The sequence below is a fragment of the Bubalus bubalis genome, chromosome 21, assembly GCF_019923935.1.
Source record: "Bubalus bubalis isolate 160015118507 breed Murrah chromosome 21, NDDB_SH_1, whole genome shotgun sequence".
Classification (NCBI taxonomy): Eukaryota; Metazoa; Chordata; class Mammalia; order Artiodactyla; family Bovidae; genus Bubalus; species Bubalus bubalis.
In genome coordinates this window covers 10,938,533-10,963,279 of record NC_059177.1, presented here as the reverse complement: position 1 = coordinate 10,963,279, position 24,747 = coordinate 10,938,533, and the positions used below count along the sequence as shown (strand labels likewise).

Here is a 24,747-nt window from a genome sequence, read left to right as displayed (position 1 = left end):
GATGGCTACTCCCTGGACGACTTTCAGCTTGTGACAGTGGGAACAGAGCCCCCTGACCCACAGTAGAGCAGCCCCTGGAGACGGATGTGGCCCCCACATTTCCCCCCGGAGCCCTCTGCCTCCTGCTGCATTGGCTGAATCCCCTAGGAGTTTATTCCCACCATTACTCATTTCTCACCCTAATCATTTCTGGCTTAGACAGTAAAGTGTCTGCCTGCAACGCAGGAGACCCTGGTTTGATCCCTGGGTCAGGAAGATCCCCTGGAGAAGGAAATGGCAACCCACTCCAGTATGCTTGCCTGGAAAATTCCATGGACGGAGGAGCCTGGTACGCTACAGTCCATGGGGTCACAAAGACTCGGACTTACTCGTTTCTAATGCACGGAGCATGGTCCATGTAGATGAAGGCCCCTCGGAGTAAATATGCCTCCCAGCAAAATAAGCTTCCCTAATTCTGTTTTCCAATGGAGCTTCCCTCAGTGTTCCTTTTTCTGATGTGGAGTTGAGGGTAGTGGTTGCAATAAGAGGGTTGGGAGTTAGACTGGCAAAGTCTCAGTGGCCAAGTTGCTACTTCCTAGCTGGTGACGATGGGCAGGTCAATTCACCTCCCTGGGCTAGAGTCACCTCATATAGGAAAGGTGGATGACAAAGGTGGCCATGTCACACGGCTGTGATGAGGACTGAAGGTAAGACAGCAGAGCAGACACTCAGGAAGCGTCCCTGCTCTCACCAGCACCTCCCTCGGCACCTGCCTCCTGCTAGAATCACAGAACCAAGCAGGGGGCCCAGAAGGGGGAACCTGGGCTCAACTGGAAGCCAACCAACCAGCCCTTGACCCTCAATCGGCTGACTCTTATCTGCTGCAGGAAGCACAATTAGGAATGTATACACTGAACTTAACATGTAGGTACTACCCCTTAAAATCAACTTGTAAAGTCTTTTCCTACCTAGAGCCTTCCATACATGGACAGGTTTCAATACTTCCTATTTCATTGTATAGAACATTTTATAAGAAGAGGACTCAGTTCAGAGTTTGGTTTCCTTCCTGATATTCAAGATATGAGGCAAGTTTCTTGGTGACGAGAAGTGTCAGCTTGAGTAGAAGGGGGCGAGACAGTAATAAACGTTCAGTAAATCAGTATGGGCTGATTGCAAATTTCTTGACGTGCACTCAGTCCCTTTCTGTTGCTGACTTGCTAGAAGAACCCAGGCCTATGCCACTCTACACACAGACATCCACAAACATCCTGATCATGCTTCTGTCCAGAAAGGGACTTCCTTTTTTCCCAGGAGCTAGGCTTGACACCATCAGCAAGATTGAACTTCAAGCAAAAAAACAGAACTCACCACTTCCACGTTCCCAAGTCCAGGGGAACGAGGCCAGGGCTTTGACAGTTTTAATGCCAGTTTTGTGACAACAGCCCCGTGAATAGCTTTCAGGTCCCTCCTCCACAGACCATTGTCATTCTAGGTCATATTTTACAGGATAATCCGTTGGCTCAGCATAGATGGTTGACAAAACAGTAACCAGAAAAGGCAAGCCTCCTCTTATTCCATAAACCACTCTAACTCTGGCTAAGAATTTGGATATTATCTTCTATAGGCAGAATGCCTCCCTAGATATGAGCAAATGTGGGAGTCTATAAATATGTTCAGATTTAAGAAGCAGTATCAGTGGTTTGCGTCCTTCACTGGAGGGGGTGAAGGTGAAGGCAGGAGCAATGTTGGATGTTGTGTGCATCTGTAGAATGAATGTATGAACAGCGACCAAGACATTCTCATGCCAATTACCATGGAATACTGAGGGACCATCCCCCTGGCATCACCATGATAGATGTACACTGCTCCCGAAAAGTCATCCTCCTTGGGTGCGCCAATGGCCACATCTGGGGGAAGAAAAGCAGTTCTGGGTTAGAAAAACCATGTGGAATAATGTTAGAATGGATTCTCTAATTCCCGCAGGACGTCTAGAGAGTTCTTGATTGTTACTTGTTCAGGCATTAAACTAGGCACACGATCTCTTAGCAGCAGAGAAAAAAAAAAGTAGAAAGAAAATTATAGAAGCTGAGAAGAGTTTAGTACCAGAAAAATTTCTACCTCATCTTCACAGGATAAATTATTAACTTGTGCAATAAAAGAATGTGAATATCAACCACCCACCCTAATGTCTGTCCATCAGAGAAGAGAGTTCCATAGACAATGGTTACTGCATAGCTGAGAAAGTCAACTCTATCCTTGGGTAAAGGAATTATATAAAATAGTATTCATTTTATAAAAAAAAAAAAAAAAGAACAAAAAAACTCTGTGTTGCTCTCACAAACTGACAACTCCTGGGACAAGGCTGAGCTCTTTCTCCCTTTCTTCAATTTGCTTCTAACAAAAGTCATGTGCCTGTAGACGGGAAGTCAAGGGTGAGGGGCATCACCCACCCAACCTCAAGCAGAGATCCCCAATATCTGAATGGAGCCCTCTATGGCCAGTGGAATTATGGTTTCAAAGGAGCCTGGATGCCCGGCCTGAGGCCCATCTTCCACCCTCCACCTCAGCCCTCCTCACCAGTGACGTGGCCGCCATCAGTCCTGGTGTCTGAACCCGGCACATACAGCAATGGGAGGACGTAATGAACAGACCTAAACAGAACTTCAGGCCAAAGAGAACCAGAGGTCGTGCATACGCACCTCCACCCCTCCCAAAACTCACACCTTCAGTCAGTCCAGCGTGCTCTCAGAGCATCGTGGAGCATCAGAAGCTCAGAAGCAAGAAGGGTTTGTGGCGAGAGGAAGCTGGTTCAGACTTGGCCGCCACAGAAGCCCCTATGCACTGAGCTGACGAGGAGGGATTTCACAAAAGCAGAACTCCATCAGAGTCAGGGCTCAGCCCTGTGTCTACATGGAAAACATGGTCTCACAGGTATTTTCTGCCTCGAGTGCATGGACGGGCCTTCCCTCGGGCGGGTAGGCCTGGAGCGCCCACACCAGGGCAGGTGAGAGGACCGAAGCCAGCTCACTGACCTGGGAATCCATCATCATCCAGGTCGCCCAGGCTGGCAATGCTCTCCCCGAAGTGTGCATTGTAGGCACCGTCTCCGCTCAGGGTCAGCTGCTCCTCCAGGACTCCCTGGGAAACAGGATGGAGGGAAAACGGAAAACAAAACAAAAACAAACCGAACAACCAAAAAAAGAATGAAAAAACAGAGCTGGGAATGCTGCCCTCCCCCGTCATACACCCATGGACAGGAAACACCTGGGCAGAATCCCAGGAACCCAAACGTCCCCCCGACCCACGGGCGAAAGGAGCCCCTTCCACGTGGGCGCCATGGGGGTCTCTGATCACTTGAGACACATTTTAGAGGGAAGGAGACACACTGTTGGCCAGTGACTAAATCTCTCCCTGTCCTAACGCTCTCCACCAACCTATTTACCTGCCTACCTGCCTGTCCTCACGGTCTCCTCTCCCCACAGTATCCCCAAAGTTGTTTTAAAGGAATACATATTTTCATTTCTGACCTCCTGTGCCTTTGCTACAAGTTTATAAAGCTGTTTTGCAGGATGCATGTATTAGTGATCTTGACAGAGGGACTCATGGTTCAGAAAAACTGACAGCCAGTAGTTCTTGGTTAAGGGGTGAAAGCGGGGATAACAGGACACAAAACCGTGCCCATTTTCATATCTGGTTTGTGTTTCTTGAGCGAACACTAACCAACGGAGGGCAGGGTCAGTGGTGATGGTGGCAGTAAAGCCACACCCACTCTGCCCCCAAATCGTTGACACGTGACCATCAGCGTGTTAACACACAATCTAATGTTTTGAGGCACAAGAACGTCTAACCCTGCTCCTTGGTAGAGGCACTCAGAGCCATGGTACACCCACAAGCCAATCCCAAAGCTTTCGTTATGACTTAATCTTTTTTTCCATTATATACAAACACCTTTCAAAAAATAAATATGTGATGATTTCTTAAGCCAGTGAAACCCCCACCCCACAACACAAATATGCGCTGATTTCCTCCCATCAGCGTGGTGAAGAGGAGAAACACTGATTCCTGGCATGCACCAGATGCTGTATCTTCCCATCCTCATTTAAATCACACAGTGACTGTATATGGAAGACCTTATGACTCTGCTCACTTCATAGATGAGCAAACTGAGCCGCTGATTTCAAGCTATTTGTACCCATCACACAGGCTATGTGTGTAAGTGGGAACACCAACATTCAAGGGCAAGTCACCATTTTTTCCCACTGCTTCACACTGCCTGAAACCTTTCATCACATAGGATGAAGTTCAACAGAAATAAGCATACCCTGGTACTCTGGTAATCCCAAGGCATTAAGAAACATTGGTTGGCCATAGGTTGTGTGGGTGCCATGTGCCTGCAGAAGGTCTGGGCAGTGATCCTGATCATAGATCCCATGCCCTGGGGCTGTTGGGCTGGTCATCTCATGGCCTGACAAGTTCACACCCGTGCAAACACCGAGTCAGTCTCCTGCAAACACGGTGACCAGCAGCCACTGAATGCTGACTGCTCTCATCTCCATGATGACTGCCTCCCTTCTCCCCTTCTTGCCCCGTCTCCCTTCCTAGAAGGTCAGTACAGAAGCAGGTGCCATTGCAACAGGTACCAGGAGGCATCTCCCCAAAGAGCTTGCAAACATCCAAGCAAGTCCAAGGCTCTAACATCCCCTGGCTCTTCTTTAAATCACTTCCCTTTCTTTCTGGCATCTGCCTACCTAGCTATAGCTAAATACCACCACCCCCTCTCAATGAGGATTACTTAACTAACTTAACATCTTAGTCACAGCTTAAAAGTACACTTTTACTAACTTTTTTGATTATGAAAGAATTACATTCTCACTATTTGTATAAAGATAAAACTAAATATCTACCCAAGCAACACCACCCAGAGCGATGTTACTAATTTTATGTATTTTGTATGTTTTTAAAGGTTGATTGTATATGCAGTTTTTATCCTGCTTTGCCACTGATTATCTCATAAGCATTTTCTCAAGTTAGCGAAAAGGCTGGTGGTCACAGGATTTGTTCATTGAACCATTTCCCTCGTGTTGAGTACTCTTTCTTCTAGATCCTGAAAAGATTCTGCTTTCTCTTTGGTTTCTTGCTCCCACAGGTACACTGTAGTCCCTCAGCTTCTGCCCTCCCCAGCCTCCCCTGTGCTGCAGAGACATCTTTCTGACCCACCCATGTTCTTTTCCCAGTTCTGCAGATTAAGGGACGTCGTGACTACAGCCCGTGGCCACTGTGCTGGTCCCCACCTAAGCCCAGCTCCAAGTCCCACCATGCTCAACTGTGGTCCCACTGCCTGACACCTCAGTCTACGTGGCCCAGCTCCCAGCCCACTCCCACCTGTCTGTCTAACTCCTATTCTTCTTCAAGGTTCCTTCCAGCCATCATGTCCCCTGAGAAGGCTTCTCTGTGTACATACTCCCAGGGAGGTGGCATAACCTAGAGATGAGACATGCTAACCCCAAAGTCAGTTTGCCTATGTTTCAAATCTCAGCCCCACCGCTTTTTACCTGTGTGATGTGGGGCAGGTGACTTAACCTATCTGAGCCTGAAAAATGGGGACCCCGTGATACCATGTGCATATGTCATTGAGATCATTCACGGGAAGGAAGAGAAACAGCTCCTGGTACACGAGGAGCACTCAGTGCTAGCATTTGGATATTTCTGGGCCCCTGTATGTCTGCAGTCATCACACTGCATATATATAACTTTCCATAGATGAAACACGGAGCTTTCTGAAGGTAGGAAGCAGGTCTGTTCCCCTCCTCTGGGTGATGGGTCTCAGTCACTACTCCTCAGGCCAATGTCTCTTTCCCTCACCCCATCCACATGTTGCCCAGCTCTGTACTCACATTTCCTTTGTTGATGTAGACGGTGACCTGCCCTTCGTCCCTGATCTCAGAAAACATGGGGGCCCCCACCAATAGGTCGGAGAGGCCGTCAGTGTTCAGGTCAACTGCGCACAAGGAGGAGCCGAAGTAAGAGCCCATCTGCAACCAAGTCGAGTTGCGACAAAGCGTTCAGTGTCCGCCCTCAAACACGGGGCCCCCACCTCCCTCCAGCCCCCCAGCCTGACAAGCATCTGCTCCTGAGCCCCGCAGAGGCTGTGCCAGCTGTGCTGCCCAGGAAGCAAGATGCCCGGCCAACAGTGGATCCCAACTCCCCACGCCTCCCGGCAGCTGTGTGCGGACCCCCGTCAATGGGAGACCCATGCCACCGACTTGGAGCCCCACCAAAGGGGAAACAAATGGACCAATCCCTGGAGCACGAGGCTTTGCTTTTACAAATGCAAGCTAAGCCTGCAGACATAGGTAATAGCCATAATAAAAGTGCCTCATATATCAGACATTTGACAAGGCCAAGCAAGTTAGGAATATGGAATTTCACAACAGAAGGCAGGCATGAAAATAAACTGTTACATGAGAAACAGATTACCCTCACCCAGTCCTGAGCAGAACTGAAGACTGGCTAGGAAGGTGTGAGCTGAAGTAACAGAAGAACGTACAACTCATAAGATTATGTGATGAATGAGGGAATACAGCCAGGTTATACTGGCTTAATCATAGCTCTATCCAGTACCTGTTATTTATTTATTTTTTTACCATTTTTTAAATTGAGGTATAGTTGACATACAGTGTTTAGTTTCAGGTGGACCGCAAAGTGACTCTGTGATGGATTATTCAGATTCTTTCCCATTACAGGGCATTACAAGATACTGATTACAGTTCCCTGTGCTATATATACAGCAGGTCCTTGTCGATTATCTATTTGATATATAGTGGTGTGCATATGTTAATCTCAAACTCCTAATTTACCCCCCTCCGCCTCCCCCTCCAGGAACTGTAAGTTTGTTTTCTAAGTCTGTGAGTCTGTTTCTACTTTGTAAACAAGTTCATTTGCATCACTTTTTTTAGACTCCACCTATACATGATATAATGCGATATCTGTCCTTCTCTGACTCAGGACCTGTTATTTTAAATCAGGGGTCTCAAACGCAAAAGCTGATGGGATCCAGACAGGTGATATAATTGGAGTAAGAGAAAAGCAAATGACAGCACAGGCACGCTGCCCAGTGACAAGCGACGCTCGGCCCATTTGTCTAAGAAACAACAGAGAGTGGTGGGGACCGCGGCAGATGGGAGTCCCCGGGCCCAGCAAAAGGAGCGACTTCCACCCGGGGGAAGTCAAATCCTGACTGACCCAGAAAAGGCCACCTGTCTCATCCTTTAAGAGAAACCAAAGCTCTAAAATTTTATTTGAATTGCCTATTTTTAAAATGCTGACAACTAATTCATATTAAAAAATAATAAATAAACATACCATGCAGACCAAATGAAAATTTTTGTAGGCTGTGTCCTTTCCAAGGGCTGTGACCTCTGTTTTTAATTAAAAAAAAAAAAAGCTATCCTTTTAAAATAAATGTTTTCAAGTAAAAGGGCTCTGGTTTTACAGACATGAACAAGCATTTTCTTTTGCTGTTTGTTGGCAGTTAACCCAGGGGAGTTTGAGAGAGGTGGAGGGTACTTTGGTCCATTTCCTGCAACTCGGCCTGGGATAGGACTCAGAAGTCCCTCCCCAGTCACGTGTCAATGCCACTTCCACCCACTCCCACTCACCCCTTCCCAAGGGAGAAGAGCATGGGGAAGTTTCAGAATCATGGAGGTGGGGGCATAAACCAGCTGATGGTCACCAATTCAGTGGCCTTGCCAATATCCCTATCTTGACTTTCATAAGAGAAACCGCTAAGACCCAGGCAAGGCCATGAAGACCGAAGTTGCTGGCTGTTCTCTCTGGCTGGTTCCCAGGGGAACTATTTGTTTCATTCCAATGGACTATTTAACTTGGCATCTTCGTCAGTGTTCAATCAGAAATCCCCGTACGTGAAGTTTCCTATCTAAGTTTTGACATATAAACACTTCACATGCTCAGTTAACGCAATAAAACTTGGATAGGGCAATGACATGCTTTGGGGTGCGTGTTCCCAGATCAGAGCTCTTCCAACAACCTGGAAATGTGGGGATACACATGGCACTAGTGGTAAGGAACCCGCCTGCCGATGCAGCAGACGTAAGAGATGTGGGTGCAATCCCCAGGTGGGGAAGATCCCCTGGAGAAGAGCATGGCAATCCACACCTGTATTCTTGTCTGGACAATTCCATGGACAGAGGAGCCCAACAGGCTACAGTCCATGGGGGCACAAAGAGTCGGACACAATTTCAGTGACTGAGCATGCACACACATGTCTCTATGAGCAACAGAACTGCACATGTATTGGTGATTTCGTACGTGCACCTTACAAACGATGTCAACCAGTGAAGACCAGAACCCTCTGAGGTTTTGTCTCTCTGACGGTGAAGCCAGGAGACAGAACTCTGACCAGATTCTGGTCACACAGAAGCAGAAGTGGACTGGGGGTTTCCTGAGTCAGAACCTTCCTTTAAGTGTGGCTCCAGACACAGGGGTAAAGCAAAGACATCCTTTGAAAGTCTGGGGTCATGTCCTTTCCCGCTGTAATAATGGAGAAGTCAGAGGGACAAGAATTTCTCATTTCTTTTGACAAAAGCAGAATAAGACATCTAAAGGGAGTAATGGTCTATTTCAAAATCAGCAAGATGATGACGGGGGTACAGCTGGAAGACGGTGAAACAAGAGGGCACAATGAAGGACGGATGCCACCGCAATTCAAGGAGAGGGTGAGAAGAGCCTGGAGGAAAATGAACAGCAGCTCTGAAGCTGGGAGGGGAGACAGCTGGCCCTTGGTCCCCTCCTCAGGAAGCCCCGCTGTGTCAGAATGAGGACACTCGAGCTGATCTGCAGGCTGGTCTGTGCTGGAACCCACATCATCACATCCTCAGGAAGTTTCCCTGTCATGCCACCACTCTCAAATCTGCTCCCCCAAACCTGCCCACAACTCAGGCAGAGACAGGCGGCCATGACAGCTATCATGCAAAACAGGAGGGTTCTGAGAAGGAGAAAGGGCAAAATTATGGACGGCTGGTTACACCAGGACGACCAGCATCAGCTGGGTCTGTCCTGGGCGCAGGCAGCAGAGGTGGGGACACAGGGAGCGGAGGGGAGACACAGTGACCGCTGAACCTGAAGACTCTCTAAAAATGGGGTGACAGGGGGTTCAAGGCCCACAATTCAAAGAGTCCTTAAAAGATAGTAGTTATGTAAGGTGACAGATGTGCTAACAAACCTCAGTGTGATCATCATTTCACAATATATATGTGTATCAAGTCATGCTGTACACCTTTAAACTGTTACATATCAATTACATTCAATAAAGCTGGGGCAGGGTGTGGGGGGAGAAGAAATCCTTAATTTCATGCTTTCAAGCCCAGCATACTGGAAGGGGAGGAAAGGGAGGGAGGGTTTTCCACAGGAAAACTCACCCACTGATTTTTTTTTGGAGAAAGAACTAAAACGTTAGGCTACATTTACCCCTACTTGCTCTTTGGAACTCTTTTTCTCAGAAACGGCATGGGGGTTATTTCTTTTCTAACTTTAGAGGTGCTTGGAAATCCTTTTTTTTTTTTTGCAGAATCACTCACAGACTTTTTCCAGTGTTGTTGCTTTGGGGTTTTGGAAATGTTAAAATAACACAGGCCAGCATAGTTCCCGGGGGAAGGCAGCGCTGCTCTCAGGGAAAAGCTCACAGAACTGGGTCGGGTGATGTACATTTTATTGAAAAGGTTATGACAGTTATATACTAAGAATACACATGAAGGCTGTTAAAACTGCAAAAAAAAAAAAAAAAGCTCTACTTGTGAGTGGGACTTTTGGAACTCAGAATGTGATTCCCCAGCAGAACAATACGCGATGGTGCCAGGCTGGCAGGAGGCAGGTGTGACACAGCGGGACCGGAACTGGGGCACGCGGCCCACCCAGGAAGGAAACAATCATTTTCCACGTGCAGCCCCCCACCCCCGACTTTTCTTAGGGTAATGATAGGAATGTCAAAAGGTGATTCTACCTATCCCCTTGAATCTCCCTCCCAAGTCCCAGGTATTCTGTGCTTCTTCCCAGAGCTCACTAAGGCCTCCACCAAGACAAGCCTCAAAATCACCCCCTTCACTCCCTGCCTGAACTTGCCTCCTCTTAGTGCAGCCGATCTCACCAAACAATCCTGCCAGCCGAAGCCAGGCTAAGGTGTGTACCACTGATAAGCCCATGAAAAATGGCACTTGTTGATCAAAGGAATCTCTACCTGGCTTAATTTCAGAACATGGTACAATATAATGGAAACTTACTGGAAATGGGGAGGGAATTAGCAAGAGGGTAAGGATAACATGATGACACAGGCAGATAAACCTTGCCAGAACTAATTTCAGGGCAGCCTTCCCCAGCTATTTCTATTTCAAAGTCCTAAAAGGAACCGGGTGATCTTTGTTTGGTTTTTGTGGGGCAACGGTCCCTATGGCAATGAGGGCAGAGGGCTCGGGATGTGAGAAGGAGGGGCAGCTTTGGGTTGATGAGATAAGGGAGAGGGAGAACCACTTGTGTGCAGGCCTCCTCTGAAGATAATCGGTCATATATCTGTACTCAACAATGCCTGATCTTTCTGGAGTTGGGAGAAAGGCCGACAGAGAGGGACAGAGAGGCAGAGAGATAAAGGCAGAGAGAAACAGGGCACACAGTCTTTCTGAGGAGTATCTGAACCACGGACAACCTTTAAGACTTCTGTGCTATAACTTGGTCATGTACAAACTCATCCTGCTACCTGTCTCTACAACACGTATGAATCCAGGATTCTGCAGGTCACACACGATGCTGAGAAAGTCAAGGCTCCAACATGCAGTAGAACCAACATGTAAATGCAGGGCACAAACAGGCCTTTAAGCCAACTTTCTAAATAAGAACTGATTCCCACATGATGACACCTCGCAAACAAAAAGACACTAATCCCAAGGATCTCACCTTTTTACCTGAAGCTTGAAAAATCTTAATTAAGGTGCCTGATCTTCGGTCAGCTCTAAAAATATAAACCTATGGAAGGAAAAAGAATCCAGGTAAGAAGCGAACAATGACCAGATATTTATCAGCATTTTCCTGGGGGTCCTATTTAAATGCCTGAACAGACACACAAGTTTGCCTACACAAGCTGATGACAAGTTATTTTACCAACTTTACAAAGAAAGTATCCTTTAATCCTGAGGCAGAAATCACCCTCATGCCTCCTGAACCACATCATCTACGGAGGCTGTGCCTAGTAAGACCCGAGGAGCTTCCAAATTGCTACCAAAAAATCAACTCCTGGGAGAAATATTTTCTTCCTTGAAACATTTCCTTCACTCCAGTTAGTTAGGGCCTTAGCAGGTGTCAAATAAAGTCAGCCCTTGGTGTCTGCAGTAAATGGGGTCCAGAACCCCTGGGATAGCAAAATCCATAGATGCTCAAGCTTTGTATGTAAAACCGCATAGTGTTTGCATATACCCTATGTAGTCATCTCTACATTACTTAGAATATCTAATACAATATAAATACTATGTAAATAGTTGCAAATACAATGTATAAATACATTTGTACAGCAAATTCAAGTTTTGCTTTTTGGAAATTCCTAGATTTTTTTTTTTCCTATTTTCATTCATGGTTGGTTGAAACCACAGGTGTGGAAACACAGATACGGAGGGCCACCTGTGTAAGACAGAGGGGTAGATGGGAGTATTTTAGACAAAGCAGTTTTCCCAAGTGGTTCCACAGAACATTAGTTTCATGAGATCTGCTTGGATTAATATGAGTTTGGTTTGGGAAATGACAGAATTAAACAAATTCCTTTACTGGGGACCTTTCAGAGCCTTTAGCATCGGCATGTACACTGTAAATCTCCACCACAGCGAGAACTATTTGCACAGAACTTCCTAAATGACATGAGTATGTAAGTTCTTCTCCAAGTGGCATCTTAAAGGAAGAGCAAATGTCCCATGAGAATCAGTGTTGGGGAGCGTCCCGTGGGGTAAGGAATCGCCATCTTACTGCAAATGCTTTCTTGCCCTGACACCAGAAATGATGACCAGAGAGATCCTGGAGGCCAGAGATCCATCCTGGGGTCCTCAGGAAGCAAGTGTGTACCAGTTCCCATGTCTGGGAATATGGAACGATCACCAGCTTTGCTAACTATGACAGTTTCCCAGTGCCTCTCATGCGCTCTGGCTGAAAGCAACAGTTTCATGTTTGTCTTTGTTAACTAGATCCACGATGCCCTCTGTCTGGTTCTACCAGTTTTAAGCACCACTCTCATCCTAAGACTTGACAGGGACTACACAGTTATCTCAACCATCTGAAGAAAAGACAATACAATTAGATCACGTTTTCTTGACTGGTGATTTAAAACCAACTGGTGATTTAAAATCAACTGGTGATTAAAAAAAAAAAAAAGCTGTTGTCAGCACCAAGGCATCCGTATCACTGTGAACTGGGAGGCAGGCACGTTTGCCAATGCTACAGAGATGCCTGGTCACAGGCAGCTCCTCCCAGAAGAGATTATCTATACGGGGACAGCTCTTGGCTCTGTCCCTCCACCATGTAAAGGAATTCATGTGGCCTTCGCCTTGCTTGAAGTTATCAGAGCTCATTTGTCCACCTCCCCTGTACTCAGGCCCTGGATTTTTATCTGACTTCATTTGCAAGGAAAATGACATCTGCGTCAACAGGGACGGGGGCACATGCTCCAGAAACATGAGCGGCAACTTCCAACTCCTGCCGAGGAGGATCCAGGAAACTAACCCTCAAGACCGCCCAGCAGTCACGCCTCATCTGCTGATCAGACTGACATCCTAGCTGAAGGCTCAGTTAACAGTGGTCTCGGTCCACCTGGGCCTCTCCAGAATCCACTTTTCCAAGTCCACGGAGATACAACCGGATTTTATCATGTGTCCACCCCTAAGGATTCAGACTAAAGACCATTCCTCTGTTCAGTCTTACCTACAGGACAACTACAGAGCTCATTAAAATGCAGATTCCTGACTCATCTAGACCAACTCAACTGGATTTCCTTTAGCCTGGAGCTAAAGACCCAACAAGCACAGTTCTCCATATCCCAGGCCCCACAGATGCCATGATTCCCAAAGGGATTCTGACTGCCTTATATTCATGGAGTCTTTTCTACACTCTGGACAGACAATTTAGGGAAACAGACCCATATATTCCCATTCTACCTTCTGGGCTGAACCAATCTTGTTCTAAAACATTGGAGTAAAACAAAAAATATGAGAATCTAGGCCTAAAAATAAAGAAATCCCCAAAGATATCTGGGACTAGACTTGGCTCCATTAAGTCAAACTTTGAAAGGGTTTGGGAAAGGGGAGGGTTTGGGAAAGGGGAGGGTTTGGGGTTGGGCAGCGCTAGGTACCATTTCTTTGGAGGATGCCATGATGCCAGGGGTCAACCTTAATCATTTCTCAAATAATACAGAGTCAGTCGTTAAAACATTCTCAGATGACAACATGTAGAAGACAGAGAGGTCTGGAAGCAGTGTTCACACTCTGAAGAAGCTTTCAAATTAAATTCTCAAAAGAGGCTGAGTGAAGACAGGTGATTCAATATTTCATCATTATCCAGCAGCATGTTCACATCAACGTGAGCTGACAAATCTCTAAAAAGAGACAGTGAACTTCCCCTCCTGACCCCTTGCTAGTTCACACACTTTCCTCCTCACCTTTCCGATGCCTTCATCCTGCGGGGCACCTCCTACCACGTCAGTGGAGGACACGTGAGAAAAGTGGCCGGCAGTAACTGCATAGCCTACAAAGGAAAGAAACCAAGGGTGAGCTTGAGAAAGAAGAAAAGACCCATCAGAAGACAGTGTCTCTCAAGCATCCTTTATCTGGACAATTATGATCCAGTTATTCTTGGAACATAAATTGCACGTGTGCTCAGTCGCTAAGTCATGTCTGACTCTTTGTGACCCCATGGACTGTAGCCCGCCAAGTTCCTCTGTCCATGGGATTCTCCAGGCAAGAATACTGGACTGGGTTGCCATTTCTCCCCCAGGGGTCTTCCTGACCCAAGGATCAAATCTGAGTCTCCTGTGTCTCCTGTACTGGCAGGCAGATTCTTTACCACTGAGGCGGGAAGCCCCAGGAACAAATGGCAGCTGTCAGCCTCTCACTGTGGAATGGCTCATCTCACAAAAAGACACATTCACAAGGACCCAGGGCAGGAAAGAGTGTTTTCTGAGTGTCCTCTTTTGAACAGGTGCTATGCTAAACATTCTACATCTGTTTTTTTGTTGTCGTTGCTCCTTTCTGAAATATAATTCCCATACAGTAAATTACACACATCTGACGTGTAGAATTTAACAAGTGTGGACACATGGACATAACCATGCAGTCACCACCCAGAGTGACTATAACCACAGAATCATAAGCCAAGAAGGTTCCCTCTTTCCTTCTCCCAATCACTACCTGCTACAGGTGACCCCATTCTGACTTCCATCATCATGCATTATTGTGCCTGTTCTAAACGTCACTCAATACAACATCTGCAGACTTCCCTGGTGGCCTGTTGGCTGAGACTCCACGTTCCCAATGCAGGGGGCCCAGGCTCGAACCCCGGTCAGGGAACTAGACCCCACATGCCGCAACTAAGATTCGCATGCCACAATGAAAAGTTTGCATAATACAACTAAGGCCAAGCACAGCCAAATAAATAAAAATAATTATAAAAAAAAAAATCTCTGTGAGGTTTAGCACATGCTGCTGAGTATAGTGGCAGTTTCTTTTTATGGTTGAGTGTGTTCTCTTGTATGACTATGTCATAATGTCTTTATTCTCCTAAAGCTGGGCACTTGGGTTGCTTCCTGTTATTTCAACTTTATTGTGAAAGAAAACTGTTGTGAAATTCTTACACAGGTCTTCAGATGCCCCTGTCTCTAATCTCCCAACTTTATGAGGAAGATATGATTATTTATTTCATTTCACAGATATGGGCACGGAGACTAAACGTGGGTAAGCAACGTGTCCGAGATTACTCAGCAAGATTCAGATCCAATCTGTGTCTCCCAAGCTCCTGTCATGAGCCGTTACACACATCCCTTCCTACGAAAAGGGAGAAAAACGCTTACAGTTGGAAGGTGGATAGACGGATAGCTGAGCAAAGAATCTGGAGGCAAAAGGAATCTAGAAGTAAAGGTAAAAGTTGTCTGGGCTTGGTCTCAGCGCCTCCTGTTTTCTGAGAGCCCTGTTGCAGCTGAAACCCTGTACAGGTTGCCACGTATTCTCCGAACCTTCTCCTCAGCTGCAAACCCTAGAGCTATGATCGTAAGATGCTTGCATTTTGTGTAATGTCATATTACGATCAATTCTTACTCGCCAGGTGACTGATTTCTCTCAGGCTGGAGGTTCATATTCCCTAACAGCATGATGAGTGCCCACAGAGCTTCACGTGACCCTGTGTGCATGAGCTTCTGAAGAATGAGGGCCTCTGATGGGCACACAGGGAAGAGCCACAGGCCCCAAGGCTCAGAGGGGCTAACCCTGACCCTAAGGCCATGTCCAAACTGGGCTCTCTCCTGCTTTCTCATCATTCTCTCATCTAATAAACGTGTGCTGCCCCAGGCACTATACCAAGACCTGGAAATGTCAGCCAACTCCCCTCCTCAAGGAGCTCCCAGTCCCAGGGAGAGGTCGCACCACTGGACTGTGCTGTCTGCTGAGCGCCTAGACTCTGGGCTCAGAAAGTACAGGCTCAACCCCCGCTCTACTACTGATGAACCATGGGACCTTGGCAGATTATATGACTTCTTCACCTCAGCTTCTTTACCTATAAAGAACGGCTGCCTCATAAGATTGTTTCAGGAATTAAAATAAATAATATGCAGAGCCTGACATGACATGGAGTAAGTCTTCAAAAAGCAAGAGCATTAACGAGCTGGGAGCACAGAACAATCAACGCCTCAAAGGCTCTGAGTAAAGGTCTCAGAGCCTGTGTTACTGGCTAAAAAACTTGTAGTTAGAAGGGGAAAAGGCAAGTCAGAGAGTTCCTCCTGTCAACTCACAAGTGAATCTCTATGCAAACGGTGGTCAGGGGCTCCCCCAGATTTGAATTAAGTGTAATAAGTGAAAGAATGTTGTTTTCTCATCATTAGGTCTTGCTAAATTTAGCTTCATTTTCAGCCCAGAATTGCAGCATTTAGGGCCTGAATTAAAGAAAACAGGCATGTCAAATTGTCTTATACACAAGCAAAGACAGCCCCTCTCTGTTCTCTAATAAGCACTGGCTTGTCCCGGGTCATTTTGGCCTGGTGGCTGCTCACGTAAGTTGTGTATATTTTCTTTCCAGAGGATTAAAAGGATTGAGAAACAAGAAAAGTTTTTCTGAGCCTTTAATTAAACTTTAGGATTGGGGTGCCATCTGTCATGCTCATGTCTGGTTCTTATTATTTCTATCTGCAACCAGTCTTGTGACCAGGAAGCAGAGACCTCACCACAGGGAAGTCCTAGAAAACCAGAATTCTCTTGCATTCATCTTGTATCTAATCATCTGAACCCAAGCATTTGCTACAATAAGAAAAGAAAATGCTTGCTTCTATGGAGGTTCAACTGTCAGCTTTGTAATGAAATCCCACAGTTTGAATTCAGTCCCCTCTTTTGTTCTCCTATCTGCCTTCTGTGTGTGTGGCTCAATGTTGAGGTATCCTGGTTAAAAGTGCAACTAACTAGAACAACAGATGCAAAAGCCAAGGAACTCTGCTTCCCACCAGGAAAGCGGTCACTGGCAAGCTTGGTGGCAGTCTCTCCCACTTCCCCTTTCCTACCTGTCATCCCCCTGAGCTACTCACCCAGGTAGGTGTACCTCCTGTTCATGATCACTTCATCATTCAGTTTGAAATAGGTGTTGTCCGTGAGGTTCAGCACTTTGACTGTCCCAGACCAATAAAATGAGCCTGGGGCGCCCATCACCACCAGCTCCTACAAAAGAGAAACCCAAAGGTGAAAAGGGAAGGAAACTGAAGAGAGGATAGAGAAGTGTGGTGAGATCTACAATCACAAAAAGGAACTCATAATAAACTAAAGATGCCCCACCAGAACTTTCTTTATGAGCAACACAAAAAATTCACATTTATATTATTGACAACTGCTAAGATATGGAAGCAACCTAAATGTCTATCAACAGACAAATGGGTAAAGAAGATGTGGTACATACAGACAATGGAATATAGTCATAAAAAAGGACAAAATTTTGCCACTGGCTGCAACAGAGGCCATTATGCTAATGAGATAAGTCTGACAGAGAAAGACATCATTAAGTCTTTCCTTCCCCTATAGGAAATCCTTTCTCTTTTATTATACTTTCTAAAGTATCTACATAATAATAAGAAATAATAAAAATTATTCTTCAAACCAAACCATTGACTTTTCATTCAACAATATTTATTCAGCATCTTTTACTAGGTAAGAAAGCTTATACCAGGTCCAAATATCATTCAAGTCCCTTTCTACAACATTCCCTGGGTAAGACAACACGGAAATGTACAAAATACTTTAGAAAATACTCTGTCCTAAAGGGTCACAATAAAGACAGGTATGGGCCTTCCAGGCTCATGGAGACGCCAGACGCTGCACAGGTCACACCACTCGCGGCTGACACGCACCCACCCACCCTCTTACACTCTTATGCTTCAGAAACATCATTCCTGGCTGACCCTTCCCTGCAGAGGTGAAGCTGCTGGTTTCCAACGAGTTCTCAGAGGCTAGATCCTGCCCGAAGAGGTCTGAGTTTCTGATGGCAATTCATAAAGTGACACTGAATTCCAAGAGTAAATGTCTGAAAAAAGCCAGAGCCATCTAAATAGAACAGCAGAGAGAGGAGGACAGAGAAGGCAGAAAGAAGAGCATGTGTGTGGCAGCAGCAGCAGGACAATGCTTTAAGCAACACGTGTTTCGTGGTCAATTTGGGTAACAGCTTTAACAAAGCAGCATGGGAGCATCACTGGAAAGAAGGCCACTAGACTCCAGCCTGAACGGTTTGCTCTTGATAATTCAGGAAGGTGTTGACTAAGAATGACCATTGAGAAGCACTTCATTTTAAGGTTCTAAGATCCTATCTGGGCTTCCCCGGTGGCTGAGATGGTAAAGAATCTGCCTGCAATGCGAGAGATGTGGGTTTGATCCCTGGGTCAGGAAGATCCCCTGGAGAAGGGAATGGCAACCCATTCCACTATTCTTGCCTGGGAAATCCCATGGACAGAGAAACCTGGAGGGCTATTGTCCATGGGATCACAAAGAGTCGGACACAACTGAGTGACTAACACTTTCATACTTTCACTTTCGGGGTATCTCACTGTTTGATACAAATATATCACTTTCTGCACTCAGGATACAAGTCTAGGAAAACACAAGCAGTGCACTCACTCACTCATTCATCCTCCTTTTACTTCTCTGTTCTCTGTAAGGGGCTGTCCAAGTACTAGCAGGGGCATGAGAAAGACAAATGATCATCAGAGCGGAGAGACTTTCTCCTTGGCCTTGAGCTCAGGAAGAAATTTGTAATCAGTGCCCAAACACCCGGAGCACAGAGGGTCATAATGAGCAGTATCCCCAGTGCCAGCTGTACACACAGTGTAGAGCTTTCTCCACCGGCAGCCTTTCCTGGACCAAAGCTCTGAGCATCACCAGAGATCTGAAAGGCTCTTCAGGACACCAGGCAGTGGAGGTGCTGCTTTCTGATAATTCAGATCAATCCAGGGAAAAAGTTAAGAAATGTACATTGAACATATCACTGCATCCCCTCTCTCAAACATTATAAAGAGGATAAGACAAAGCCATCTCTCCCCTCAAAAACATTTAAAACGAAAAGCATTTGTGTTTTTTTTCCCCTTTCCTCTTAGTGTTCATGCCCCCCTTCTCCCTGCAGTTCAAATTATTAATAGATAAACTGAGGCCCAGCCTGAGACCCTCAGGGCTGGGGGTAGGAAAACAGTGTCTCTGTGGGACTCCCTCCTATTTGGCTTTTTCCATCCGCTGTGGGTGCAGCCTGGGCCCTTTTGCCCCTGTCCACAAGTGCCAGGAAAATGTGATCAATGCTTGGCTCCTCACCACCCAGGAAATAGCCAGCACAAATGTAACACACAGAAGTATGCGCTCCTCCAAAAGTCCAAGGTCACCCCTGCCAAAATCCCATCAATAATCAGCATGGGCCTTTCCACAAAGGGCAGAACTTCCCAGGTACCTGGAGCTACCCAAGATTTAAGCTGCGGGCATTTCTCGGTGCCCTGCAGATTGGCACAGGCCAGGAGGCAAAAGAGTCCTCAGGATCTGTGACAAAAGTCTATGTCGAACTAATTTCTACCCAAATATTCCCAGATTCTCATGGTGGTGTCCCAACGCTGGCGGGGCTGGGCTGTCTTCTCACACTGCTTAGAAGTATCTATCTCTGTTATCCTAGGGTGCAAAAATAAACATGTTCCCGGAAAGTTCTCTTCTTGTCCTCAATGCTGGGCTAAAATTTATGTGGTGTCCACAGCTCAAACAGCTTTGATAACCAGGGTCACTGATCTTCAAGACAAGCAGTCGCCTTGGGCCCAAGAAGTTTGGGACAACAGGGCCATGACCGGAAGGCCACGGAAGCACATCCAGCTTGGGAGGCAGCTGCCCATCCTGTGCAGGGAAGGCCCAGCTCCCAGCGAAGGCAAACCCAAGTGACAAGGTCAGTGGGAGGGCAGGAGAGGGGTGCAGGGCTGCCTGACCCCTTCAACCGCATTTCCTGCTCGGCCTCCAACAGCCGAAGTTCCAGAAACAAGAGAGTCCACGAGTTCAAAGACCTCCTGTTTAGGGAGTGCAAAAGCCTGGGAACTGAACCAAAGGCCAAGGGCCCCTGTGGCTAGAGATGGCGTGGCCAGGTCAGGACTGAGCCCTCCAGACCCTGCCCCCCTGCAGCGCTCCACGCACCAGCGCCACTGCTCCCCAACCACGCTTCCCTTGGGCTCTGGAGCCCAGGGCCTGGGATCCCAACAGGTCCTCTGGTTCCTCTGGGAACCCGGGCTGGCACGGCCCCCTGCTTACCCTCTGCACCCCTGAACTTCCTCCTCTTCACCCCCCAGCCCCAGTGTCCTCATCCTTCTTGACTCTCCAGCTGGAGATACCTGCTCCCCAGGACTCCTCCTCCCCCCTAGCTCCCCACCACCATCTCTGATGAATTCTCATTTCTGCAATGACTTGACTTTCTCCTCCCACTATCTAAAGGAGGTATTCTACACACATACACAGACACACCCAGAGCCCCCCAACTCCAGACCCATGCTAAGCACACCTGTGTACTGTGCTTAGTCATTCAATTGTGTCTGAGTCTTTGTCACTCCATGGACTGTAGCCCACCAGGTTCCTGTGTCTGTGGAATTCTCCAGGCAAGAATCCTGGAGTGGGTTGCCATGCCCTCCTCCAAGGGGTCATCCCAATCCAGGAATCAAATCCAGGTCTCCTGAACTGCAGGAAGATTCTTTATCATCTGAGCCACCAGGGAAGCATATCTAGTCCCCTCAGAAACATACTAGGATTGGCCACATTGAGGCTACGTTCTAAAAACATTCGTGTGGCCATCCCATCCCATTACCTCACATGGCACATGTCTAAGGCAGACCCCGTGGTTTGCCTCTTCCAGTGGGTTCTTTCTTGGGCAGCCCTCTTTCCACTGGTACCACCATTCCCCAGAACCCTGGCATAAAACCTCCTTCCTCCACCCCACAATCCTCTGCTTGCCCAGCCCGCTGACACTGCCTTCACATTCTCCGACTGCTGTCATCCTTTTGATTCCTGAAGCACCCCCTCCCCAAGCTGCCCTGTCATTTTGTGGCAGGGCCACATCACAGCCTTCAACCTGGCCTCCCTCCAGGCTCCCCCACTTCCAGACTCCTGGGCACAAGACCTGCCCAAACAGCCTTTCTTACAGCACGGCCACTACCGTGTCTGTCACCTGCTTGCAAACTTACAGCGGTTCCCTGTTGCCGACTGGGTAGAGTCGTTCTCACTAGATCTCACTGGAGGAATAACAGCCACAGAAATTGCACCATCTAAATGCTCACTGAGATGGAAGATGGTGACCTTGGCCTACAGCAGGATGGTATTTCAAACCAACGAGGATAAAGAAACTGTTTAACAAACCAGTATCAGAACAACCAACCACACACTTAGGAAAACAATGTTAATTTCCCTCATATAATATTTGCAAACATAAATCCAAGATGGATTAAAGATATACTTTTTAATCTACAAAAGTGGTATAACAAAATATAGGTGACCATTTCACACTCTTAAGATGGGGATGACCTTCCTAACAGAGAGGTCTAGAATCCAGAAAGAAAAAGCTTGTTAGATCTGACCAAAGATGAATGTTCACTGTCTGTAGAGGAACCATGTGTGTGCTAAGTCTCTTCAGCTGCGTCCGACTCTTTGTGACCCCACTGTAGCCCACCAGGCTCCTCTGTCCATAGGATTCTCCAGGCAAGAATACTGGAGTGGGTTGCCTTGCCCTCCTCCGGGGGATCTTCCCAACCCAGGGATCAAACCCGCATCTCTAATACCTCCTGTGTTGGCAGGCAGGTTCTTTACCACTAGCGCTATCTGGGAAGCTGTGATGTGCATTTTACTACAAAAAAAAAAAAAAAAAAAAGCATGGCTACAAGGAGACGAATTCAGGGCCAGTGTATCTGCAGCCAATGAGCAGGCTCTGCTGAAGGCTGATGAGAGTGGCGATTGCAGCCGTCATATCTGGGATGTGCTCCGGAGGCTAAAACAACAGACTGTGTATGATTAGAAGTAAAGTAAAAAGTACATTTTTTTTTGGCCTGGGCAGCTAGCTGGATGATGGGGCCACTTACAGAGCCTGGCATAGAACTTTTCCCGTGGCAGAGCACCATAAAAACGAGAAATGAGGAGCTGATGTGAAGAGCAGACGGACAGTGGGTGAGAATCACATGAGAAAATAGTCCCTAAACAGGGGCCACCAGCCAAAGGTCATGGTCCGACAGAACAGATCATAAGAATCCGAAGTCATGGTCCTTCAGAAACTGGGAAAGGGGGTGGTTGGGGCTGTGCAGAAAAACTGAGTCTCTCCTCTAAGGAGAAGGATTGCTAGGAGGTGATGCCTGGATGCTTAATGTAGCCTCACACCTGCTGGCAAGAAGACATAAACTTAACTGGGCATTGTCTCTCTCCCACCCCCTCGAATCAATTCCTTCCATAGGTCTCAGAGTCAAACTGACTCCTGGAGAAACCGTCCGAATGAGGGTCCAAATGGGCCGGCTCACCCCCTCTGCCTGTGGCCTCCGGCCAGCAGGTGCCCCCACCAGTGTCAACACCCTTCCCTGGATGTGAGGACCAGAATTCACACAGAGATCAAGGATGGGACCAGGGGGCCCGGGGGGATCAGAAGACCCACCTCAAAGGGCCCCTGAAACCCCCATTAGCCAAGAAATGAACACCCATGAGAGAAGAACGGCCCAAACAGCAATACCCACCTCAGTGAAGAAGCCCGCTATCCCGGCCTGGCAGGAGCCGTGCTCCTCTCCGTACTTCTTCTTGTACTCTAGAGGGGCGGGGAGGGAGAGAAGCAGACCACAGCCTCGTCAGTGTGTGCCAGGCGTGTGTGGAGCAGCCCGGCGCGCTGGCTACGGCCCCGCGTGTGGCCGTGGGCAGGGCCTAGGGACGCCGTGCAGACTGGGGCACAGAAGGAAAGTCTCAGGAATCCACCAGACCTCAAAAATCCAGGCTCCGGGGCCATCAGGTAGCGAGGCTGCCAAGTGCCCCGACGGACTTCCTTTGTATGTGGGAAAGGAGGAGCGGCAGCCACCCTAATTAAGTGGGAGGCTGGCGACAATTACTTCATTCAGCCCAGAAAGGATGGGGAGCCCCAGGAGGAAGGAAGAGCTAAAAACATGACCCAGAAACGGAATAATGTGGCCATTGCAGTGTGGAGTCCCCTGGGAGACAACGAAGCCTCCCAGAAAGACACTACTTCCAGCTGGAGGCAACATGCCTTCCCGCCCTCAGAGCCCAGGCACTGCAGGAAGAGGGCATTCTGCTGGACCGGCCCCGGCGCATGGTGACACCATCACTCTGAACTCCTCGTGTGGAAGGAAAAGGGGAGACTCGCCAGGCCAGAAGAAAACACACGAATGGGTTCTCTTCCTCCGCCATTTCCTCAACTCCCAATACTCCAACCCAACAAACGGGAACTCTGTTGCTACTGTTTCATATTTCCCTTGGCATTTTAAGTTTAGCAGGTTCTGGGCACTGTACCAGCTGTGCTCACATATCATTTCATCAATCCCTCATCCCTGGGAACACGTAGGGCCATTTGTAAACAAGTGAAAGCCCCAGAGGCTCAGGGCGGTTAAGTGACTCCTCCGAGGTCACACAGCTAGTAAATGGCAAAGCCAGATTCTACCCAAGTTTGGCAGACTGGGAAATCCACATTCTTTCACCTCTGTGACTTATCAAAGGTTTTGCAAGGTGAGTGGTTACACCAAACCCAGAAGGTGATTAGCCATTTGAAATAATGACAGGGGTAAAGACATGGAAATGGAATGATGTCCAGCTTAAGTGATTAATTACCTGTGAAACTGACTTGGCTGGACATAGGCTCAGGGCAGCCCCTGGGCAACTTCAGGTCTAAGCTACCCTGTAAAACAACCCAGTGACCCCCTTCCCCAAGTCACTCCCCGCCTCCCCAGGCTCCTGACAAGTCTCTGCTTCCATTAAAAGCAATATAGTTCATTCTGAAACACAAAGTAAATAATACAAAGGAACAATGAGGCTGTGATTGCAACACAGTGCCACTTCCTGTGGCCCAGAGTGTGTCCTGGAAGAGAAGCGGGGGACGGGCTCAGGGGAAATACACAGAGTAATTCAGTTTCTAACAACACTCACCGCAGAACCTGGTAACATTTTCCAGTAAGTGGCCATTAACCAACTGCTAAATTACAACGGAATGTCAATGGAGTTACTCCTCTTCCAGGCGAGGGCTAAATCAGTTCCTTCTGCCTTGTCCTGTTATTACAAAGAGAACTCACAGCCCTGACAGAAGGCAACCCAGTGACGATGCAACGCAACTTCTCAGCGACATCTTGCACCCAGGGCCAGGAGCAAGGCTTAATGCAAAGTCATAAACAGATCCTGCATCAAACTGTATGATGGCAAGAAATCACAGAAATTAATAATAAATCTTATATCAAATAGCACAATGGCAAGAAGGATCGGAATGCCCCAACTGGAACAAACAGTCATATTAAATGTGGAAGGTCTGGCAAAAAGCACATCCACCCACCGACTCTAGGGTTAAACACCCAATCGTAAGTCTTGGACAAATGAAACGTACAAAGGAAATTCACATGAGCTGAAGGAAACTCCGGTGCAGGACACAGGAGTTCAGCCTCATAAATTTAGCACGTAAGTAGGAATTATGTGGGAATCTTTCATGCTTTAAAGAAAGAAGTCTCAAGGTCTCTTTTGTGACAGGGGCTCCAAAAACAGACGGAAAAACTTGTCTTTCTCTACATCCCCAAACTCCGCTGGTGAGCTCTGAGCCAGGAGCAGACCCCAGGGTTCCTGAGGTAGACCACAGCCATTCTGGGATCTGGGAGGGTCCCAACCCCACCCCAGACCAAAGGCCAGCAGGGGAAGCCCTTTGACCAGCACCCTTGCCTCAGCCAGTATCTTGGCATCATTCAGAGGCCAGCCTGGCTCCCTGAGCTGGGACAGCCTCTTCCAAGGTCTGTGGACCAGAGATACA

The 24,747-nt window shown here is 47.5% G+C and overlaps 1 protein-coding gene across 2 annotated transcripts in view; it reads right to left on the bottom strand.

Moving 5' to 3' along the window:
* Positions 1 to 24,747, bottom strand: part of ITGA9 (integrin subunit alpha 9) — a 365,208-nt gene that overhangs the window by 294,692 nt on the left and 45,769 nt on the right. For both annotated transcript variants that reach the window (XM_044934133.2, XM_006077035.4), the window contains exons 5-11: positions 22,475 to 22,542; positions 16,802 to 16,931; positions 13,679 to 13,764; positions 10,942 to 11,010; positions 5,874 to 6,011; positions 3,012 to 3,117; positions 1,792 to 1,886 (exon numbers count right to left, since the gene is read on the bottom strand). In XM_044934133.2, coding sequence (XP_044790068.1) covers positions 1,792 to 1,886; positions 3,012 to 3,117; positions 5,874 to 6,011; positions 10,942 to 11,010; positions 13,679 to 13,764; positions 16,802 to 16,931; positions 22,475 to 22,542 — 692 coding nt within the window. The remainder of the gene's footprint in view (positions 1 to 1,791; positions 1,887 to 3,011; positions 3,118 to 5,873; positions 6,012 to 10,941; positions 11,011 to 13,678; positions 13,765 to 16,801; positions 16,932 to 22,474; positions 22,543 to 24,747) is intronic.